This window comes from Somniosus microcephalus, unplaced genomic scaffold, assembly GCF_052327205.1.
Source record: "Somniosus microcephalus isolate GS21.2 unplaced genomic scaffold, FLI_Smic_1.0 unresolved_chr1, whole genome shotgun sequence".
In the NCBI taxonomy this organism is placed as follows: Eukaryota; Metazoa; Chordata; class Chondrichthyes; order Squaliformes; family Somniosidae; genus Somniosus; species Somniosus microcephalus.
Window position 1 is genome coordinate 37,403,823 of NW_028225179.1, and position 22,478 is coordinate 37,426,300.

Genomic DNA, 22,478 nt, shown 5'->3' on the forward strand with positions numbered 1-22,478 from the left:
CTCTCTCTCCCAGGGGGTATGGGTCACGTCTCTGCCCCGGGGTACGGGTCTCTCTCTCCCCGGGGTACGGGTCCCTCTCTCCCCGGGGTACGGGTCTCTCTCTCCCCGGGGTACAGGTCTCTCTCTCCCCGGGGTACGGGTCTCTCTCTCCCCGGGGTACGGGTCCCTCTCTCCCCGGCGGGTCCCTCTCTCCCCGGGGTACGGGTCCCTCTCTCCCGGGGTACGGGTCCCTCTCTCCCCGGGGTACGGGTCCCCCTCTCCCCGGGGTACGCGTCCCTCTCTCCCGGGGTACGGGTCACTCTCTCCCCGGGGTGCGGGTCTCTCTCTCTCCCCGGGGTACGGGTCCCTCTCTCCCTGGGGTACGGGTCCCTCTCTCCCCAGGGTACGGGTCCCTCTCTCCCCGGGGTACGGGTATCTCGCTCCCCGGGGTACGGGTCTCTCTCTCCCGGGGTACGGGTCTCTCTCTCCCCGGGGTACGGGTCCCTCTCTCCCGGGGTACGGCTCTCTCTTTCCCCGGGGTACGGGTCTCTCTCTCCCCGAGGTACGGGTCCCTCTCTCTCCCCAGGGTACGGGTCCCTCTCTCCCGGGGTGCGGGTCCCTCTCTCCCCCGGGGTACGGGTCTCTCTCTCCCCGGGGTACGGGTCTCTCTCTCCCCGGGGTACGGGTCCCTCTCTCCCCGGGGTACGGGTCCCTCTCTCCCGGGGTACGGGACCCTCTCTCCCCAGGGTACGGGTCTCTCTCTCCCCGGGGTATGGGTCCCTCTCTCCCCGGGGTACGGGTCTCTCTCTCCCCAGGGTACGGGTCCCTCTCTCCCCGGGGTACGGGTCTCTCTCTCCCCGGGGTACGGGTCCCTCTCTCTCCCCGGGGTACGGGTCCCTCTCACCCGGGGTACGGGTCTCTCTCTCCCCGGGGTACGGGTCACTCTCTCCCCGGGGTACGGGTCTCTCTCTCCCCGGGGTACGGGGTCCCTCTCTCCCCGGGGTACGGGTCTCTCTCTCCCCGGGGTACGGATCTCTCTCTCCCCGGGGTACGGGTCCCTCTCTCCCCGGGGTACGGGTCTCTCTCTCCCCGGGGTACGGTCCCTCTCTCCCCGGGGTACGGGTCCCTCTCTCCCCGGGGTACGGGTCCCTCTCTCCCCGGGGTACGGGTCCCTCTCTCCCCGGGGTACGGGTCTCTCTCTCCCGGGGTACGGGTCTCTCTCTCCCCGGGGTACGGGTCTCTCTCTCCCCGGGGTACGGGTCTCTCTCTCCCCGGGGTACGGGTCCCTCTCTCCCCGGGGTACGGGTCTCTCTCTCCCCGGGGTACGGGTCCCTCTCTCCCCGGGGTACGGGACTCTCTCTCCCTGGGGTACGGGTCCCTCTGTCCCCGGGGTACGGGTCCCTCTCTCCCCAGGGTAGGGGTCCCTCTCTCCCCGGGGTACGGGTCCGTCTCTCCCCGGGGTATGGGCCCGTCTCTCCCGGGGTACGGGTCCGTCTCTCCCGGGGTACGGGTTCCCGCGGGCGCCGACTCTCCCCAGGGTACGAGTTCCCGCGGGCACCAACTCTCCCTGGGGTATGGGTCCCCACGGGCACCAACTCTCCCCAGGGTACAGGTCTCTCTCTCTCCCCGGGGTACGGGTCCGTCTCTCCCCGGGGTACGGGTCCCTCTCTCCCCGGGGTACGGGTCTCTCTCTCCCCGGGGTACGGGTCTCTCTCTCCCCGGGGTACGGGTCCCTCTCTCCCCGGGGTACGGGTCACTCTCTCCCCGGGGCACGGGTCTCTCTCTCCTCGGGGTACGGGTCCCTCTCTCCCCGGGGTATGGGTCCCTCTCTCCCCGGGGTACGGGTCCCTCTCTCCTCGGGGTACGGGTCTCTATCTCCCCGGGGTAGGGGTCCCGCTCTCCCCGGGGTACGGGTCCCTCTCTCTCCCCGGGGTACGAGTCTCTCTCTCCCCGGGGTACGGGTCCCTCTCTCCCCAGGGTACGGGTCCCTCTCTCCCCGGGGTACGGGTCCCTCTCTCCCCGGGGTACGGGTCTCTCTCTCCCGGGGTACGGGTCTCTCTCTCCCCGGGGTACGGGTCCCTCTCTCCCCGGGCCACGGGTCTCTCTCTCCCCGGGGTACGGGTCCCTCCCTCCCCGGGGTACGGGTCTCTCTCTCCCCTGGGTACGGGTCCCTCTCTCCCCGGGGAACGGGTCTCTCTCTCCCCGGGGTATGGGTCACTCTCTGCCCCGGGGTACGGGTCTCTCTCTCCCCGGGGTACGGGTCTCTCTCTCCCCGGGGTATGGGTCCCCACGGGCACCAACTCTCCCCAGGGTACAGGTCTCTCTCTCTCCCCGGGGTACGGGTCCGTCTCTCCCCGGGGTACGGGTCTCTCTCTCCCCGAGGTACGGGTCCCTCTCTCTCCCCAGGGTACGGGTCCCTCTCTCCCCGGGGTGCGGGTCCCTCTCTCCCCCCGGGGTACGGGTCTCTCTCTCCCCGGGGTACGGGTCCCTCTCTCCCCGGGGTACGGGTCCCTCTCTCCCCGGGGTACGGGTCCCTCTCTCCCCAGGGTACGGGTCTCTCTCTCCCCGGGGTATGGGTCCCTCTCTCCCCGGGGTACGGGTCTCTCTCTCCCCAGGGTACGGGTCCCTCTCTCCCCGGGGTACGGGTCTCTCTCTCCCCGGGGTACGGGTCTCTCTCTCTCCCCGGGGTACGGGTCCCTCTCTCCCCGGGGTACGGGTCCCTCTCTCTCCCCGGGGTACGGGTCCCTCTCACCCCGGGGTACGGGTCTCTCTCTCCCCGGGGTACGGGTCACTCTCTCCCCGGGGTACGGGTCTCTCTCTCCCCGGGGTACGGGTCCCTCTCTCCCCGGGGTACGGGTCTCTCTCTCCCCGGGGTACTGATCTCTCTCTCCCCGGGGTACGGGTCCCTCTCTCCCCGGGGTACGGGTCTCTCTCTCCCCGGGGTACGGTCCCTCTCTCCCCGGGGTACGGGTCCCTCTCTCCCCGGGGTACGGGTCTCTCTCTCCCCGGGGTACGGGTCTCTCTCTCCCCGGGGTACGGGTCCCTCTCTCCCCGGGGTACGGGACTCTCTCTCCCTGGGGTACGGGTCCCTCTGTCCCCGGGGTACGGGTCCCTCTCTCCCCAGGGTAGGGGTCCCTCTCTCCCCGGGGTACGGGTCCGTCTCTCCCCGGGGTATGGGCCCGTCTCTCCCCGGGGTACGGGTCCGTCTCTCCCCGGGGTACGGGTCCCTCTCTCCCCAGGGTATGGGTCCCTCTCTCCCCAGGGTACGGGTCTCTCTCTCCCCGGGGTACGGGTCTCTCTCTCCCCGGGGTACGGGTTCCCGCGGGCGCCGACTCTCCCCAGGGTACGAGTTCCCGCGGGCACCAACTCTCCCTGGGGTATGGGTCCCCACGGGCACCAACTCTCCCCAGGGTACAGGTCTCTCTCTCTCCCCGGGGTACGGGTCCGTCTCTCCCCGGGGTACGGGTCCCTCTCTCTCCCCGGGGTACGAGTCTCTCTCTCCCCGGGGTACGGGTCCCTCTCTCCCCAGGGTACGGGTCCCTCTCTCCCCGGGGTACGGGTCTCTCTCTCCCCGGGGTACGGGTCTCTCTCTCCCCGGGGTGCGGGTCCCTCTCTCCCCGGGGTACGGGTCCCTCTCTCCCCGGGGTACGGGTCTCTCTCTCCCCGGGGTACGGGTCACTCTCTCCCCGGGGTACGGGTCCCTCTCTCCCCGGGGTACGGGTCCCTCTCTCCCCGGGGTACGGGTCTCTCTCTCCCCGGGGTACGGGTCTCTCTCTCCCCGGGGTACGGGTCTCTCTCTCCCCGGGGTACGGGTCCCTCTCTCCCCGGGGTACGGGTCCCTCTCTCCCCGGGGTACGGGTCTCTCTCTCCCCGGGGTACGGGTCTCTCTCTCCCCGGGGTACGGGTCCCTCTCTCCCCGGGGTACGGGTCCCTCTCACCCCGGGGTACGGGTCTCTCTCTCCCCGGGGTACGGGTCACTCTCTCCCCGGGGTACGGGTCTCTCTCTCCCCGGGGTACGGGTCCCTCTCTCCCCGGGGTACGGGTCCCTCTCTCCACGGGGTACGGGTCTCTCTCTCCCCGGGGTACGGATCTCTCTCTCCCCGGGGAACGGGTCCCTCTCTCCCCGGAGTACGGGTCACTCTCTCCCCGGGGTACGGGTCTCTCTCTCCCCGCGGTACGGTCCCTCTCTCCCCGGGGTACGGGTCACTCTCTCCCCGGGGTACGGGTCTCTCTCTCCCCGGGGTACGGGTCACTCTCTCCCCGGGGTACGGGTCCCTCTCTCCCCGGGGGACGGGTCCCTCTCTCCCCGGGGTACGGGTCCCTCTCTCCCCGGGGTACGGGTCCCTCTCTCCCCGGGGTACGGGTCTCTCTCTCCCCGGGGTACGGGTCCCTCTCTCCCAGGGGTACGGGTCCCTCTCTCCCCGGGGTACGGGTCTCTCTCTCCCCGGGGTACGGGTCTCTCTCTCCCCGGGGTACGGGTCTCTCTCTCCCCGGGGTACGGGTCTCTCTCTCCCCGGGGTACGGGTCTCTCTCTCCCCGGGGTACGGGTCTCTCTCTCCCCGGGGTACGGGTCTCTCTCTCCCCGGGGTACGGGTCTCTCTCTCCCCGGGGTACGGGTCTCTCTCTCCCCGGGGTACGGGTCCCTCTCTCCCCGGGGTACGGGTCTCTCTCTCCCCGGGGTACGGGTCCCTCTCTCCCCGGGGTACGGGTCTCTCTCTCCCTGGGGTACGGGTCCCTCTCTCCCCGGGGTACGGGACTCTCTCTCCCTGGGGTACGGGTCCCTCTCTCCCCGGGGTACGGGTCTCTCTCTCCCCGGGGTACGGGTCCCTCTCTCCCCGGGGTACGGGTCACTCTCTCCCCGGGGCACGGGTCTCTCTCTCCCCGGGGTACGGGTCCCTCTCTCCCCGGGGTATGGGTCCCTCTCTCCCCGGGATACGGATCCCTCTCTCCCCGGGGTACGGGTCTCTATCTCCCCGGGGTACGGGTCCCGTTCTCCCCGGGGTACGGGTCCCTCTCTCTCCCCGGGGTACGAGTCTCTCTCTCCCCGGGGTACGGGTCCCTCTCTCCCCAGGGTACGGGTCCCTCTCTCCCCGGGGTACGGGTCCCTCTCTCCCCGGGGTACGGGTCTCTCTCTCCCCGGGGTACGGGTCTCTCTCTCCCCGGGGTGCGGGTCCCTCTCTCCCCGGGGCACGGGTCTCTCTCTCCCCGGGGTACGGGTCCCTCCCTCCCCGGGGTACGGGTCTCTCTCTCCCCAGGGTACGGGTCCCTCTCTCCCCGGGGTACGGGTCACTCTCTGCCCCGGGGTACGGGTCTCTCTCTCCCCGGGGTACGGGTCTCTCTCTCCCCGGGGTATGGGGCCCTCTCTCCCTGGGGTATGGGTCCCTCTCTCCCCGGGGTACGGGTCTCTCTCTCCCCAGGGTACGGGTCTATCTCTCCCCGGGGTACGGGTCTCTCTCTCCCCGGGGTACGGGTCCCTCTCTCTCCCCGGGGTACGGGTCCCTCTCACCCCGGGGTACGGGTCTCTCTCTCCCCGGGGTATGGGTCACTCTCTCCCCGGGGTACGGGTCTCTCTCTCCCCAGGGTACGGGTCCCTCTCTCCCCGGGGTACGGGTCTCTCTCTCCCCGGGGTACGGATCTCTCTCTCCCCGGGGTAAGGGTCCCTCTCTCCCCGGGGTACGGGTCACTCTCTCCCCGGGGTACGGGTCTCTCTCTCCCCGGGGTACGGTCCCTCTCTCCCCGGGGTACGGGTCCCTCTCTCCCCGGGGTACGGGTCTCTCTCTCCCCGGGGTACGGGTCTCTCTCTCCCCGGGGTACGGGTCCCTCTCTCCCCGGGGTACGGGTCTCTCTCTCCCCGGGGTACGGGTCCCTCTCTCCCTGGGGTACGGGACTCTCTCTCCCTGGGGTACGGGTCCCTCTGTCCCCGGGGTACGGGTCCCTCTCTCCCCAGGGTATGGGTCCCTCTCTCCCCGGGGTACGGGTCCGTCTCTCCCTGGGGTACGGGTCCGTCTCTACCCGGGGTACGGGTCCGTCTCTCCCCGGGGTACGGGTCCCTCTCTCCCCGGGGTATGGGTCCCTCTCTCCCCAGGGTACGGGTCTCTCTCTCCCCGGGGTACGGGTCTCTCTCTCCCCGGGGTACGGGTCTCTCTCTCCCCGGGGTACGGGTCTCTCTCTCCCCGGGGTACGGGTCTCTCTCTCCCCGGGGTACGGGTCTCTCTCTCCCCGGGGTACGGGTCTCTCTCTCCCCGGGGTACGGGTTCCCGCGGGCGCCGACTTTCCCCAGGGTACGAGTTCCCGCGGGCACCAACTCTCCCTGGGGTATGGGTCCCCACGGGCACCAACTCTCCCCAGGGTACAGGTCTCTCTCTCTCCCCGGGGTACGGGTCCGTCTCTCCCCGGGGTACGGGTCCCTCTCTCCCCGGGGTACGGGTCCCTCTCTCCCCGGGGTACGGGTCTCTCTCTCCCCGGTGTACGGGTCCCTCTCTCCCCGGGGTACGGGTCACTCTCTCCCCGGGGCACGGGTCTCTCTCTCCCCGGGGTACGGGTCCCTCTCTCCCCGGGCTATGGGTCCCTCTCTCCCCGGGGTACGGCTCCCTCTCTCCCCGGGGTACGGGTCTCTATCTCCCCGGGGTACGGGTCCCGCTCTCCCCGGGGTACGGGTCCCTCTCTCTCCCCGGGGTACGAGTCTCTCTCTCCCCGGGGTACGGGTCCCTCTCTCCCCAGGGTACGGGTCCCTCTCTCCCCGGGGTACGGGTCCCTCTCTCCCCGGGGTAAGGGTCTCTCTCTCCCCGGGGTACGGGTCTCTCTCTCCCCGGGGTACGGGTCCCTATCTCCCCGGGGTACGGGTCTCTCTCTCCCCGGGGTACGGGTCTCTCTCTCCCCGGGGTACGGGTCCCTCTCTCCCCGGGGTGCGGGTCTCTCTCTCCCCGGGGTACGGGTCTCTCTCTCCCCGGGGTACGGGTCTCTCTCTCCCCGGGGTACGGGTCTCTCTCTCCCCGGGGTACGGGTCTCTCTCTCCCCGGGGTACGGGTCTCTCTCTCCCCGGGGTACGGGTCTCTCTCTCCCCGGGGTACGGGTCCCTCTCTCCCCGGGGTGCGGGTCTCTCTCTCCCCGGGGTACGGGTCTCTCTCTCCCCGGGGTACGGGTCTCTCTCTCCCCGGGGTACGGGTCTCTCTCTCCCCAGGGTACGGGTCTCTCTCTCTCCCCGGGGTACGGGTCCCTCTCTCCCCGGGGTACGGGTCACTCTCTCCCCGGGGTACGGGTCTCTCTCTCCCCGGGGTACGGGTCCCTCTCTCCCCGGGGTACGGGTCCCTCTCTCCCCGGGGCACGGGTCCCTCTCTCCCCGGGGTACGGGTCCCTCTCTCCCCAGGGTACGGGTCTCTATCTCCCCGGGGTACGGGTCCCTCTCTCCCCGGGGTACGGGTCCCTCTCTCCGCGGGGTACGGGTCTCTATCTCCCTGGGGTACGGGTCCCTCTCTCCCCGGGGTACGGGTCCCTCTCTCTCCCCGGGTTACGAGTCTCTCTCTCCCCGGGGTACGGGTCCCTCTCTCCCCAGGGTACGGGTCCCTCTCTCAACGGGGTACGGGTCCCTCTCTCCCCGGGGTACGGGTCTCTCTCTCCCCGGGGTACGGGTCTCTCTCTCCCCGGGGTATGGGTCCCTCTCTCCCCGGGGTACGGGTCCGTCTCTCCCCGGGGTACGGGTCCCTCTCTCCCCAGGGTATGGGTCCCACTCTCCCCGGGGTACGGGTCTCTCTCTCCCCGGGGTACGGGTCTCTCTCTCCCCGGGGTACGGGTCTCTCTCTCCCCGGGGTACGGGTTCCCGCGGGCGCCGACTCTCCCCAGGGTACGAGATCCCACGGGCACCAACTCTCCCCAGAGTACAGGTCTCTCTCTCTCCCCGGGGTACGGGTCCGTCTCTCCCCGGGGTACGGGTCCCTCTCTCCCCGGGGTATGGGTCTCTCTCTCCCCGGGGTACGGGTCCCACTCTCCCCGGGGTACGGGTCTCTCTCTCCCCGGGGTACGGGTCCCTCTCTCCCCGGGGTATGGGTCCCTCTCTCCCCGGGGTACGGGTCCCTCTCTCCCCGGGGTACGGGTCTCTGTCTCCCCGGGGTACGGGTCCCTCTCTCCCCGGGGTACGGGTCCCTCTCTCCCCGGCGTACGGGTCTCTCTCTCCCCGGGGTACGGGTCTCTATCTCCCCGGGGTACGGGTCCCTCTCTCCCCGGGGTACGGGTCCCTCTCTCCCCGGGGTACGGGTCCCTCTCTCTCCCCGGGGTACGAGTCTCTCTCTCCCCGGGGTACGGGTCCCTCTCTCCCCAGGGTACGGGTCCCTCTCTCCCCGGGGTACGGGTCTCTCTCTCCCCGGGGTACGGGTCTCTCTCTCCCCGGGGTACGGGTCTCTCTCTCCCCGGGGTACGGGTCTCTCTCTCCCCGGGGTACGGGTCCCTCTCTCCCCGGGGTACGGGTCTCTCTCTCCCCGGGGTACGGGTCCCTCCCTCCCCGGGTTACGGGTCTCTCTCTCCCCAGGGTACGGGTCCCTTTCTCCCCGGGGTACGGGTCTCTCTCTCCCCGGGGTACGGGTCTCTCTCTCCCCGGGGTACGGGTCCCTCTCTCCCCGGGGTACGGGTCCCTCTCTCCCCGGGGTACGGGTCTCTCTCTCCCCGGGGTACGGGTCTCTCTCTCCCCGGGGTACGGGTCACTCTCTCCCCGGGGTACGGGTCCCTCTCTCCCCGGGGTACGGGTCTCTCTCTCCCTGGGGTACGGGTCCCTCTCTCCCCGGGGTACGGGTCTCTCTCTCCCCGCGGTACGGGTCCCTCTCTCCCCGGGGTACGGGTCTCTCTCTCCCCGGGGTGCGGGTCTCTCTCTCCCCGGGGTACGGGTCCCTCTCTCCCCGGGGTACGGGTCCCTCTCTCCCCGGGGTACGGGTCTCTCTCTCCCCGGGGTGCGGGTCTCTCTCTCCCCGGGGTACGGGTCTCTCTCTCCCCGGGGTACGGGTCTCTCTCTCCCCGGGGTACGGGTCCCTCTCTCCCCGGGGTACGGGTCCCTCTCTCCCCGGGGTACGGGTCTCTCTCTCCCCGGGGTACGGGTCACTCTCTCCCCGGGGTACGGGTCTCTCTCTCCCCGGGGTACGGGTCTCTCTCTCCCGGGGGTACGGGTCTCTCTCTCCCTGGGGTACGGGTCCCTCTCTCCCCGGGGTACGGGTCTCTCTCTCCCTGGGGTACGGGTCTCTCTCTCCCCGGGGTACGGGTCTCTCTCTCCCCGGGGTACGGGTCACTCTCTCCCCGGGGTACGGGTCCCTCTCTCCCCGGGGTACGGGTCCCTCTCTCTCCCCGGGGTACGGGTCTCTCTCTCCCCGGGGTACGGGTCTCTCTCTCCCCGGGGTACGGGTCCCTCTCTCCCCGGGGTACGGGTCTCTCTCTCCCCGGGGTACGGGTCCCTCTCTCCCCGGGGTACGGGTCCCTCTCTCTCTCCCCGGGGTACGGGTCCGTCTCTCCCCGGGGTACGGGTCCCTCTCTCTCTCCCCGGGGTACGGGTCCGTCTCTCCCCGGGGTACGGGTCTCTCTCTCCCCGGGGTACGGGTCCCTCTCTCCCCGGGGTACGGGACTCTCTCTCCCTGGGGTACGGGTCCCTCTGTCCCCGGGGTACGGGTCCCTCTCTCCCCAGGGTAGGGGTCCCTCTCTCCCCGGGGTACGGGTCCGTCTCTCCCCGGGGTATGGGCCCGTCTCTCCCCGGGGTACGGGTCCGTCTCTCCCCGGGGTACGGGTCCCTCTCTCCCCAGGGTATGGGTCCCTCTCTCCCCAGGGTACGGGTCTCTCTCTCCCCGGGGTACGGGTCTCTCTCTCCCCGGGGTACGGGTTCCCGCGGGCGCCGACTCTCCCCAGGGTACGAGTTCCCGCGGGCACCAACTCTCCCTGGGGTATGGGTCCCCACGGGCACCAACTCTCCCCAGGGTACAGGTCTCTCTCTCTCCCCGGGGTACGGGTCCGTCTCTCCCCGGGGTACGGGTCCCTCTCTCTCCCCGGGGTACGAGTCTCTCTCTCCCCGGGGTACGGGTCCCTCTCTCCCCAGGGTACGGGTCCCTCTCTCCCCGGGGTACGGGTCCCTCTCTCCCCGGGGCACGGGTCTCTCTCTCCCCGGGGTACGGGTCTCTCTCTCCCCGGGGTACGGGTCCCTCTCTCCCCGGGCCACGGGTCTCTCTCTCCCCGGGGTACGGGTCCCTCCCTCCCCGGGGTACGGGTCTCTCTCTCCCCTGGGTACGGGTCCCTCTCTCCCCGGGGAACGGGTCTCTCTCTCCCCGGGGTATGGGTCACTCTCTGCCCCGGGGTACGGGTCTCTCTCTCCCCGGGGTACGGGTCTCTCTCTCCCCGGGGTATGGGTCCCTCTCTCCCCGGGGTACGGGTCTCTCTCACCCCAGGGTACGGGTCCCTCTCTCCCCGGGGTACAGGTCTCTCTCTCCCCGGGGTACGGGTCTCTCTCTCCCCGGGGTACGGGTCTCTCTCTCCCCGGGGTACGGGTCCCTCTCACCCCGGGGTACGGGTCTCTCTCTCCCCGGGGTACGGGTCTCTCTCTCCCCGGGGTACGGGTCCCTCTCTCCCCGGGGTACGGGTCTCTCTCTCCCCGGGGTACGGGTCTCTCTCTCCCCGGGGTACGGGTCCCTCTCTCCCCAGGGTACGGGTCCCTCTCTCCCCGGGGTACGGGTCCCTCTCTCCCCGGGGTACGGGTCTCTCTCTCCCCGGGGTACGGGTCTCTCTCTCCCCGGGGTGCGGGTCCCTCTCTCCCCGGGGTACGGGTCTCTCTCTCCCCGGGGTACGAGTCTCTCTCTCCCCGGGGTATGGGTCTCTCTCTCCCCGGGGTACGGGTCCCTCTCTCCCCGGGGTACGGGTCCCTCTCTCCCCGGGGTACGGGTCACACTCTCCCCGGGGTACGGGTCCCTCTCTCCCCGGGGTACGGGTCTCTCTCTCCCCGGGGTACGGGTCCCTCTCTCCCCGGGGTACGGGTCTCTCTCTCCCCGGGGTACGGGTCCCTCTCTCCCCGGGGTACGGGTCTCTCTCTCCCCGGGGTACGGGTCTCTCTCTCCCCGGGGTACGGGTCTCTCTCTCCCCGGGGTACGGGTCCCTCCCTCCCCGGGGTACGGGTCTCTCTCTCCCCAGGGTACGGGTCCCTCTCTCCCCGGGGTACGGGTCTCTCTCTCCCCGGGGTACGGGTCCCTCCCTCCCCGGGGTACGGGTCTCTCTCTCCCCAGGGTACGGGTCCCTCTCTCCCCGGGGTACGGGTCTCTCTCTCCCCAGGGTACGGGTCTCTCTCTCCCCGGGGTACGGGTCTCTCTCTCCCCGGGGTATGGGGCCCTCTCTCCCTGGGGTATGGGTCCCTCTCTCCCCGGGGTACGGGTCTCTCTCTCCCCAGGGTACGGGTCCCTCTCTCCCCGGGGTACGGGTCTCTCTCTCCCCGGGGTACGGGTCCCTCTCTCTCCCCGGGGTACGGGTCCCTCTCACCCCGGGGTACGGGGTCTCTCTCCCCGGGGTATGGGTCACTCTCTCCCCGGGGTACGGGTCTCTCTCTCCCCAGGGTACGGGTCCCTCTCTCCCCGGGGTACGGGTCTCTCTCTCCCCGGGGTACGGATCTCTCTCTCCCCGGGGTAAGGGTCCCTCCCTCCCCGGGGTGCGGGTCCCTCTCTCCCCGGGGTACGGGTCCCTCTCTCCCCGGGGTACGGGTCTCTCTCTCCCCGGGGTATGGGTCACTCTCTCTCCCCGGGGTACGGGTCTCTCTCTCCCCGGGGTAACGGTCCCTCTCTCCCCGGGGTACGGGTCCCTCTCTCCCCGGGGTACGGGTCCCTCTCTCCCCGGGGTACGGGTCTCTCTCTCCCCGGGGTACGGGTCTCTCTCTCCCCGGGGTACGGGTCCCTCTCTCCCCGGGGTACGGGTCTCTCTCTCCCCGGGGGTACGGGTCCCTCTCTCCCTGGGGTACGGGACTCTCTCTCCCTGGGGTACGGGTCCCCTCTGTCCCCGGGGGTACGGGTCCCTCTCTCCCCAGGGTATGGGTCCCTCTCTCCCCGGGGTACGGGTCCGTCTCTCCCTGGGGTACGGGTCCGTCTCTACCCGGGGTACGGGTCCGTCTCTCCCCGGGGTACGGGTCCCTCTCTCCCCGGGGTATGGGTCCCTCTCTCCCCAGGGTACGGGTCTCTCTCTCCCCGGGGTACGGGTTCCCGCTGGTCCGCCGACTCTCCCCAGGGTACGAGTTCCCGCGGGCACCAACTCTCCCTGGGGTATGGGTCCCCACGGGCACCAACTCTCCCCAGGGTACAGGTCTCTCTCTCTCTCCCCGGGGTACGGGTCCGTCTCTCCCCGGGGTACGGGTCCCTCTCTCCCCGGGGTACGGGTCCCTCTCTCCCCGGGGTACGGGTCTCTCTCTCCCCGGTGTACGGGTCCCTCTCTCCCCGGGGTACGGGTCACTCTCTCCCCGGGGCATGGGTCTCTCTCTCCCCGGGGTACGGGTCCCTCTCTCCCCGGGCTATGGGTCCCTCTCTCCCCCGGGGTACGGCTCCCCTCTCTCCCCGGGGTACGGGTCTCTATCTCCCCGGGGTACGGGTCCCGCTCTCCCCGGGGTACGGGTCCCTCTCTCTCCCCGGGGTACGAGTCTCTCTCTCCCCGGGGTACGGGTCCCTCTCTCCCCAGGGTACGGGTCCCTCTCTCCCCGGGGTACGGGTCCCCTCTCTCCCCGGGGTACGGGTCTCTCTCTCCCCGGGGTACGGGTCTCTCTCTCCCCGGGGTACGTGTCCCCTCTCTCCCCGGGGCACGGGTCTCTCTCTGCCCGGGGTACGGGTCCCTCCCTCCCCGGGGTACGGGTCTCTCTCTCCCCAGGGTACGGGTCCCTCTCTCTCCCCGGGGGTACGGGTCTCTCTCTCCCCGGGGTATGGGTCACTCTCTGCCCCGGGGTACGGGTCTCTCTCTCCCCGGGGTACGGGTCCCCTCTCTCCCCGGGGTGCGGGTCTCTCTCTCCCCGGGGTACGGGTCTCTCTCTCCCCGGGGTACGGGTCCCTCTCTCCCCGGGGTACGGGTCACTCTCTCCCCGGGGTACGGGTCTCTCTCTCCCCGGGGTACGGGTCCCTCTCTCCCCGGGGTACGGGTCCCTCTCTCCCCGGGGCACGGGTCCCTCTCTCCCCGGGGTACGGGTCCCTCTCTCCCCAGGGTACGGGTCTCTATCTCCCCGGGGTACGGGTCCCTCTCTCCCCGGGGTACGGGTCCCTCTCTCCCCGGGGTACGGGTCTCTATCTCCCTGGGGTACGGGTCCCTCTCTCCCCGGGGTACGGGTCCCTCTCTCTCCCCGGGTTACGAGTCTCTCTCTCCCCGGGGTACGGGTCCCTCTCTCCCCAGGGTACGGGTCCCTCTCTCAACGGGGTACGGGTCCCTCTCTCCCCGGGGTACGGGTCTCTCTCTCCCCGGGGTACGGGTCTCTCTCTCCCCGGGGTATGGGTCCCTCTCTCCCCGGGGTACGGGTCCGTCTCTCCCCGGGGTACGGGTCCCTCTCTCCCCAGGGTATGGGTCCCACTCTCCCCGGGGTACGGGTCTCTCTCTCCCCGGGGTACGGGTCTCTCTCTCCCCGGGGTACGGGTCTCTCTCTCCCCGGGGTACGGGTTCCCGCGGGCGCCGACTCTCCCTGGGGTATGGGTCCCCACGGGCACCAACTCTCCCCAGAGTACAGGTCTCTCTCTCTCCCCGGGGTACGGGTCCGTCTCTCCCCGGGGTATGGGTCCCTCTCTCCCCGGGGTATGGGTCTCTCTCTCCCCGGGGTACGGGTCTCTCTCTCCCCGGGGTACGGGTCCCTCTCTCCCCGGGGTACGGGTCCCTCTCTCCCCGGGGTACGGGTCTCTCTCTCCCCGGGGTACGGGTCCCTCTCTCCCCGGGGTACGGGTCTCTCTCTCCCCGGGGTACGGGTCTCTCTCTCCCCGGGGTACGGGTCTCTCTCTCCCCAGGGTACGGGTCTCTCTCTCCCCGGGGTACGGGTCCCTCTCTCCCCGGGGTATGGGTCCCTCTCTCCCCGGGGTACGGGTCCCTCTCTCCCCGGGGTACGGGTCTCTGTCTCCCCGGGGTACGGGTCCCGCTCTCCCCGGGGTACGGGTCCCTCTCTCTCCCCGGGGTACGAGTCTCTCTCTCCCCGGCGTACGGGTCCCTCTCTCCCCAGGGTACGGGTCCCTCTCTCCCCGGGGTACGGGTCCCTCTCTCCCCGGGGTACGGGTCTCTCTCTCCCCGGGGTACGGGTCTCTCTCTCCCCAGGGTACGGGTCCCTCTCTCCCCGGGGTACGGGTCTCTCTCTCCCCGGGGTACGGGTCCCTCCCTCCCCGGGTTACGGGTCTCTCTCTCCCCAGGGTACGGGTCCCTCTCTCCCCGGGGTACGGGTCTCTCTCTCCCCGGGGTATGGGTCACTCTCTGCCCCGGGGTACGGGTCTCTCTCTCCCCGGGGTACGGGTCCCTCTCTCCCCGGGGTACGGGTCTCTCTCTCCCCGGGGTACGGGTCTCTCTCTCCCCGGGGTACGGGTCCCTCTCTCCCCGGGGTACGGGTCACTCTCTCCCCGGGGTACGGGTCTCTCTCTCCCCGGGGTACGGGTCTCTCCCTCCCCGGGGGACGGGTCTCTCTCTCCCCGGGGTACGGGTCTCTCTCTCCCCGGGGTATGGATCTCTCTCTCCCCGGGGTACGGGTCCCTCTCTCCCCGGGGTACGGGTCTCTCTCTCCCCGGGGTACGGGTCCCTCTCTCCCCGGGGTACGGGTCCCTCTCTCCCCGGGGTACGGGTCCCTCTCTCCCCGGGGTACGGGTCTCTATCTCCCTGGGGTACGGGTCTCTCTCTCCCCGGGGTACGGGTCCCTCTCTCCCCGGGGTACGGGTCCCTCTCTCTCCCCGGGGTACGGGTCTCTCTCTCCCCGGGGTACGGGTCTCTCTCTCCCTGCGGTACGGGTCTCTCTCTCCCCGGGGTACGGGTCCCTCTCTCCCCGGGGTACGGGTCCCTCTCTCCCCGGGGTACGGGTCTCTCTCTCCCCGGGGTACGGGTCCCTCTCTCCCCGGGGTACGGGTCTCTCTCTCCCCGGGGTACGGGTCTCTCTCTCCCCGGGGTACGGGTCCCTCTCTCCCCAGGGTACGGGTCCCTCTCTCCCCGGGGTACGGGTCTCTATCTCCCTGGGGTACGGGTCCCTCTCTCCCCGGGGTACGGGTCCCTCTCTCTCCCCGGGGTACGAGACTCTCTCTCCCCGGGGTACGGGTCCCTCTCTCCCCAGGGTACGGGTCCCTCTCTCCACGGGGTACGGGTCCCTCTCTCCCCGGGGTACGGGTCACTCTCTCCCCGGGGTACGGGTCTCTCTCTCCCCGGGGTACGGGTCTCTCTCTCCCCGGGGTAAGGGTCTCTCTCTCCCCGGGGTACGGGTCTCTCTCTCCCCGAGGTACGGGTCTCTCTCTCCCCGGGGTACGGGTCTCTCTCTCCCCGAGGTACGGGTCTCTCTCTCCCCGGGGTATGGGTCCCTCTCTCTCTCCCCGGGGTACGGGTCTCTCTCTCCCCGGGGTACGGGTCTCTCTCTCCCCGGGGTACGGGTCTCTCTCTCCCCGGGGTACGGGTCTCTCTCTCCCCGGGGTACGGGTCCCTCTCTCCCCGGGGTACGGGTCTCTCTCTCCCCGGGGTACGGGTCCCTCCCTCCCCGGGGTACGGGTCTCTCTCTCCCCAGGGTACGGGTCCCTCTCTCCCCGGGGTACGGGTCTCTCTCTCCCCGGGGTATGTCTCACTCTCTGCCCCGGGGTACGGGTCTCTCTCTCCCCGGGGTGCGGGTCCCTCTCTCCCCGGGGTACGGGTCTCTCTCTCCCTGGGGTACGGGTCCCTCTCTCCCCGGGGTACGGGTCTCTCTCTCCCCGGGGTACGGGTCCCTCTCTCCCCGGGGTACGGGTCTCTCTTTCCCCGGGGTACGGGTCTCTCTCTCCCCGGGGTACAGGTCTCTCTCTCCCCGGGGTACGGGTCTCTCTCTCCCCGGGCTACGGGTCCCTCTCTCCCCGGGATACGGGACACTCTCTCCCCGGGGTACGGGTCTCTCTCTCCCCGGGCTACGGGTCCCTCTCTCCCCGGGATACGGGACACTCTCTCCCCGGGGTACGGGTCTCTCTCTCCCCGGGGTACGGGTCTCTCTCTCCCCGGGGTACGGGTCCCTCTCTCCCCGGGGTACGGGTCTCTCTCTCCCCGGGGTACGGGTCCCTCTCTCCCCGGGGTACGGGTCACTCTCTCCCCGGGGTACGGGTCTCTCTCTCCCCGGGGTACGGGTCCCTCTCTCCCCGGGGTACGGGTCCCTCTCTCCCCGGGGTACGGGTCCCTCTCTCCCCGGGGTACGGGTCACTCTCTCCCCGGGGTACGGGTCTCTCTCTCCCCGGGGTACGGGTCTCTCTCTCCCCGGGGTACGGGTCTCTCTCTCCCCGGGGTACGGGTCTCTCTCTCCCCGGGGTACGGGTCCCTCTCTCCCCGGGGTACGGGTCCCTCTCTCCCCGGGGTACGGGTCTCTATCTCCCTGGGGTACGGGTCCCTCTCTCCCCGGGGTACGGGTCCCTCTCTCCCCGGGGTATGGGTCCCTCTCTCCCTGGGGTACGGGTCCCTCTCTCCCCGGGGTACGGGTCCCTCTCTCTCCCCGGGGTACGAGTCTCTCTCTCCCCGGGGTACGGGTCCCTCTCTCCCCAGGGTACGGGGCCCTCTCTCCACGGGGTACGGGTCCCTCTCTCCCCGGGGTACGGGTCTCTCTCTCCCCGGGGTACGGGTCTCTCTCTCCCCGGGGTACGGGTCCCTCTCTCCCCGGGGTACGGGTCCGTCTCTCCCCGGGGTACGGGTCCGTCTCTCCCCGGGGTACGGGTCCGTCTCTCCCCGGGGTACGGGTCCCTCTCTCCCCAGGGTATGGGTCCCTCTCTCCCCGGGGTACGGGTCTCTCTCTCCCCGGGGTACGGGTCCCTCTCTCCCCGGGGTACGGGTCCCTCTCTCCCCAGGGTACGGGTCCCTCTCTCCCCGGGGTACGGGTCTCTCTCTCCCCGGGGTACGGGTCTCTCTCTCCCCGGGGTACGGGTTCCCGCGGGCGCCGACTCTCCCCAGGATACGAGTTCCCGCGGGCACCAACTCTCCCTGGGGTATGGGTCCCCACGGGCACCAACTCTCCCCAGGGTACAGGTCTCTCTCTCTCCCCGGGGTACGGGTCCGTCTCTCCCCGGGGTACGGGTCCCTCTCTCCCCGGGGTATGGGTCTCTCTCCCCGGGGTACGGGTCTCTCTCTCCCCGGGGTACGGGACCCTCTCTCCCCGGGGTACGGGTCACTCTCTCCCCGGGGCACGGGTCTCTCTCTCCCCGGGGTACGGGTCCCTCTCTCCCGGGGATATGGGTCCCTCTCTCCCTGGGGTACGGGTCCCTCTCTCCCCGGGGTACGGGTCCCTATCTCCCCGGGGTACGGGTCCCGCTTTCCCCGGGGTACGGGTCCCTCTCTCTCCAGGGTACGGGTCCCTCTCTCCCCGGGGTACGGGTCCCTCTCTCCCCGGGGTACGGGTCTCTCTCTCCCCGGGGTACGGGTCCCTCTCTCCCCGGGGCACGGGTACCTCTCTCCCCGGGGTACGGGTCTCTCTCTCCCCGTGGTACGGGTCCCTCCCTCCCCGGGGTACGGGTCTCTCTCTCCCCAGGGTACGGGTCTCTCTCTCCCCAGGGTACGGGTCCCTCTCTCCCCAGGGTACGGGTCTCTCTCTCCCCAGGGTACGGGTCTCTCTCTCCCCAGGGTACGGGTCCCTCTCTCCCCGGGGTGCGGGTCTCTCTCTCCCCGGGGTATGGGTCACTCTCTGCCCCGGGGTACGGGTCTCTCTCTCCCCGGGGTACGGGTCCCTCTCTCCCCGGGGTACGGGTCTCTCTCTCCCCGGGGTACGGGTCTCTCTCTCCCCGGGGTACGGGTCCCTCTCTCCCCGGGGTACGGGTCTCTCTCTCCCCGGGGTACGGGTCCCTCTCTCCCCGGTGTACGGGTCTCTCTCTCCCCGGGGTATGGGTCACTCTCTGCCCCGGGGTACGGGTCTCTCTCTCCCCGGGGTACGGGTCCCTCTCTCCCCGGGGTACGGGTCTCTCTCTCCCCAGGGTACGGGTCTCTCTCTCCCCGGGGTACGGGTCCCTCTCTCCCCGGGGTACGGGTCACTCTCTCCCCGGGGTACGGGTCTCTCTCTCCCCGGGGTACGGGTCCCTCTCTCCCCGGGGTACGGGTCCCTCTCTCCCCGGGGTACGGGTCTCTATCTCCCTGGGGTACGGGTCTCTCTCTCCCCGGGGTACGGGTCCCTCTCTCCCCGGGGTACGGGTCACTCTCTCCCCGGGGTACGGGTCTCTCTCTCCCCGGGGTACGGGTCTCTATCTCCCTGGGGTACGGGTCTCTCTCTCCCCGGGGTACGGGTCTCTCTCTCCCCGGGGTACGGGTCCCTCCCTCCCCGGGGTACGGGTCTCTCTCTCCCCGGGGTACGCGTCTCTCTCTCCCCGGGGTACGGGTCTCTCTCTCCTCGGGGTACGGGTCTCTCTCTCCCCGGGGTACGGGTCCCTCTCTCCCCGGGGTACGGGTCCCTCTCTCCCCGGGGTACGGGTCTCTCTCTCCCCAGGGTACGGGTCCCTCTCTCCCCGGGGTACGGGTCCCTCTCTCCCCGGGGTACGGGTCTCTCTCTCCCCGGGGTACGGGTCCCTCTCTCCCCGGGGTACGGGTCTCTCTCTCCCCGGGGTACGGGACCCTCTCTCCCCGGGGTACGGGTCCCTCTCTCCCCGGGGTACGGGTCTCTCTCTCCCCGGGGTACGGGTCTCTCTCTCCCCGGGGTACGGGTCTCTCTCCCCCCGGGGTACGGGTCACTCTCTCCCCGGGGTACGGGTCTCTCTCTCCCCGGGGTACGGGTCTCTCTCTCTCCCCGGGGTACTGGTCTCTCTCTCCCCGGGGTACGGGTCCCTCTCTCCCCGGGGTACGGGTCTCTCTCTCCCCGGGGTACGGGTCTCTCTCTCCCCGGGGTACGGGTCTCTCTCTCCCCGGGGTACGGGTCTCTCTCTCCCCGGGGTACGCGTCCCTCTCTCCCCGGGGTACGGGTCTCTCTCTCACCGGGGTACGGGTCCCTCTCTCCCCGGGGTACGGGTCCCTCTCTCCCCCCCCCGGGGTACGGGTCTCTCTCTCCCCGGGGTACGGGTCTCTCTCTCCCCGGGGTACGGGTCTCTCTCTCCCCGGGGTACGGGTCCCTCTCTCCCCGGGGTACGGGTCTCTCTCTCCCCGGGGTACGGGTCTCTCTCTCCCCGGGGTACGGGTCCCTCTCTCCCCGGGGTACGGGTCTCTCTCTCCCCGGGGTACGGGTCTCTCTCTCCCCGGGTACGGGTCTCTCTCTCCCCGGGGTACGGGTCCCTCTCTCCCCGGGGTACGGGTCTCTCTCTCCCCGGGGTACGGGTCCCTCTCTCCCCGGGGTACGGGTCTCTCTCTCCCCGGGGTACGGGTCTCTCTCTCCCCAGGGTACGGGTCTCTCTCTCCCCAGGGTACGGGTCTCTCTCTCCCCGGGGTACGGGTCCCTCTCTCCCCGGGGTACGGGTCTCTCTCTCCCCGGGGTACGGGTCTCTCTCTCCCCGGGGTACGGGTCCCTCTCTCCCCGGGGTACGGGTCTCTCTCTCACCGGGGTACGGGTCCCTCTCTCCCCGGTGTACGGGTCTCTCTCTCCCCGGGGTACGGGTCTCTCTCTCCCTGGGGTACGGGAGCCTCTCACCCCGGGGTACGGGTCTCTCTCTCCCTGGGGTACGGGTCCCTCTCTCCCCGGGGTACGGGTCTCTCTCTCCCCGGGGTACGGGTCTCTCTCTCCCCGGGGTACGGGTCCCTCTCTCCCCGGGGTACGGGTCTCTCTCTCACCGGGGTACGGGTCCCTCTCTCCCCAGGGTACGGGTCTCTCTCTCCCCGGGGTACGGGTCTCTCTCTCCCCAGGGTACGGGTCTCTCTCTCCCCGGGGTACGGGTCTCTCTCTCCCCGGGGTACGGGTCTCTCTCTCCCCGGGGTACGGGTCCCTCTCTCCCCAGGGTACGGGTCTCTCTCTTTCCGGGGTACGGGTCCCTCTCTCCCCGGGGTACGGGTCCCTCTCTCCCCGGGGTACGGGTCTCTCTCTCCTCGGGGTACGGGTCTCTCTCTCCCCGGGGTACGGGTCACTCTCTCCCCGGGGTACGGGTCTCTCTCTCACCGGGGTACGTGTCTCTCTCTCCCCGGGGTACGGGTCTCTCTCTCCCCGGGGTACGGGTCTCTCTCTCCCCGGGGTACGGGTCCCCTCTCTCCCCGGGGTACGGGTCTCTCTCTCCCCGGGGTACGGGTCTCTCTCTCCCCGGGGTACGGGTCTCTCTCTCCCCGGGGTACGGGTCTCTCTCCCCGGGGTACGGGTCTCTCTCTCCCCGGGGTACGGGTCCCTCTCTCTCTCCCCGGGGTACGGGTCTCTCTCTCCCCGGGGTACGGGTCTCTCTCTCCCCGGGGTACGGGTCTCTCTCTCCCCGGGGTACGGGTCTCTCTCTCCCCGGGGTACGGGTCCCTCTCTCCCCAGGGTACGGGTCCCTCTCTCCCCGGGGTACGGGTCCCTCTCTCTCTCCCCGGGGTACGGGTCCCTCTCTCCCCGGGGTACGGGTCTCTCTCTCCCCGGGGTACGGGTCCCTCTCTCCCCGGGGTACGGGTCCCTCTCTCCCCGGGGTACGGGTCCCTCTCTCCCCGGGGTACGGGTCCCTCTCTCCCCGGGGTACGGGTCCCTCTCTCTCTCCCCGGGGTACGGGTCCCTCTCTCCCCGGGGTACGGGTCCCTCCCTCCCCGGGGTACGGGTCCCTCTCTCCCCGGGGTACGGGTCCCCCTCTCCCCGGGGTACGGGTCCCTCTCTCCCCGGGGTACGGGTCCCCCTCTCCCCGGGGTACGGGTCCCTCTCTCCCCGGGGTACGGGTCCCTCTCTCCCCGGGGTACGGGTCCCTCTCTCTCTCCCCGGGGTACGGGTCCCTCTCTCCCCGGGGTACGGGTCCCTCCCTCCCCGGGGTACGGGTCCCTCTCTCCCCGGGGTACGGGTCCCCCTCTCCCCGGGGTACGGGTCCCTCTCTCCCCGGGGTACGGGTCCCCCTCTCCCCGGGGTACGGGTCTCTCTCTCCCCGGGGTACGGGTCCCTCTCTCCCCGGGGTACGGGTCCCTCTCTCCCGGTGTCCCCTCTGGCCTTTACCTTGCGGATTAACTCCTGGTTTTCCACTTTGACCTCAATATTCACCGGAAGCTGAGGAAACTTCTGGAAAACCTCTTCAAGGAGCGGGATTCGTCGATCTTTCCCGGTGCTGTAATGTTCTGGAAAAGAAAGAATCCCCGTTTCCATCTGTTCCTTGGGTCAGCGTGAACCCCCCTCCCCCTCTCCACCCCACCCCCCTCCCACACCCCCTCCCCCTCCCACCCCCTCCCACACCCCCTCCCCCTCCCACACCCCCTCCCCCTCTCCACCCCCCTCCCCCTCCCACACCCCCCTCCCACACCCCCCTCCCCCTCTTCACCCCACCCCCCTCCCCACCCCACCCCAACCCCCACTCCACCGCCCCTCCCCACCCCCCCTCCCCCTCCCCCACCCCCCTCCCCCTCCCCACCCCCCTCCCACACCCCCTCCCCCTCTCCACCCCCCCTCCCCCTCCCACACCCCCCTCCCACACCCCCTCCCCCTCTCCACCCCACCCCCCTCCCCTCCCCCTCCCACCCCCCCCCTCCCCCTCCCAACCCCAATCCACCGCCCCTCCCCACCCCCCCTCCCCCTCTCCACCCCACCCCCCTCCCACACCCCCCTCCCACACCCCCTCCCACACCCCCTCCCCCTCTCCACCCCACCCCCCTCCCCTCCCCCTCCCACCCCCCCCTCCCCCTCCCAACCCCAATCCACCGCCCCTCCCCACCCCCCCTCCCCCTCCCACCCCCCCTCCCCTCTCCACCCCCTCCCCCTCCCCACCCCCCCTCCCCCTCTCCACCCCCCTCCCCTCTCCACCCCACCCCCCTCCCCTCTCCACCCCACCCCCCCTCCCCTCTCCACCCCACCCCCCTCCCCTCCCCCTCCCACACCCCCCTCCCCCTCCCAACCCCAATCCACCGCCCCTCCCCACCCCCCCTCCCCCTCTCCACCCCCCTCCCCTCTCCACCCCCTCCCCCTCCCCACCCCCCCTCCCCCTCTCCACCCCCTCCCCTCTCCACCCCACCCCCCTCCCCTCTCCACCCCACCCCCCTCCCCCTCCCACACCCCCTCCCCCTCTCCACCCCCCTCCCCTCTCCACCCCACCCCCCACTCCACCGCCCCACCCAACCCCCCACCCCCTCTTCACCCCACCCCCCTCCCACCCCCCCTCCCCTCTCCACCCCCCTCCCACTCCCACTCCCACACCCCCTCCCCCTCCCACACCCCCCTCCCCCTCTCCACCCCAACCCCAATCCACCGCCCCTCCCCACCCCCCTCCCCCTCTCCACCCCACCCCCTCCCCACCCCACCC

At 70.8% G+C, this 22,478-nt stretch overlaps 1 protein-coding gene across 1 annotated transcript in view; it reads right to left on the minus strand.

Annotated features, from left to right (window-relative positions):
- Positions 1-21,344, minus strand: part of LOC147094632 (lysophospholipase D GDPD3-like) — a 51,294-nt gene extending 29,950 nt beyond the window's left edge. Inside the window, exon 1 of the mRNA XM_085974462.1 lies at positions 21,185-21,344. Coding sequence (XP_085830588.1) covers positions 21,185-21,331 — 147 coding nt within the window. The 5' untranslated portion in view covers positions 21,332-21,344. The remainder of the gene's footprint in view (positions 1-21,184) is intronic.
- Positions 21,345-22,478: the final 1,134 nt, after the last annotated feature.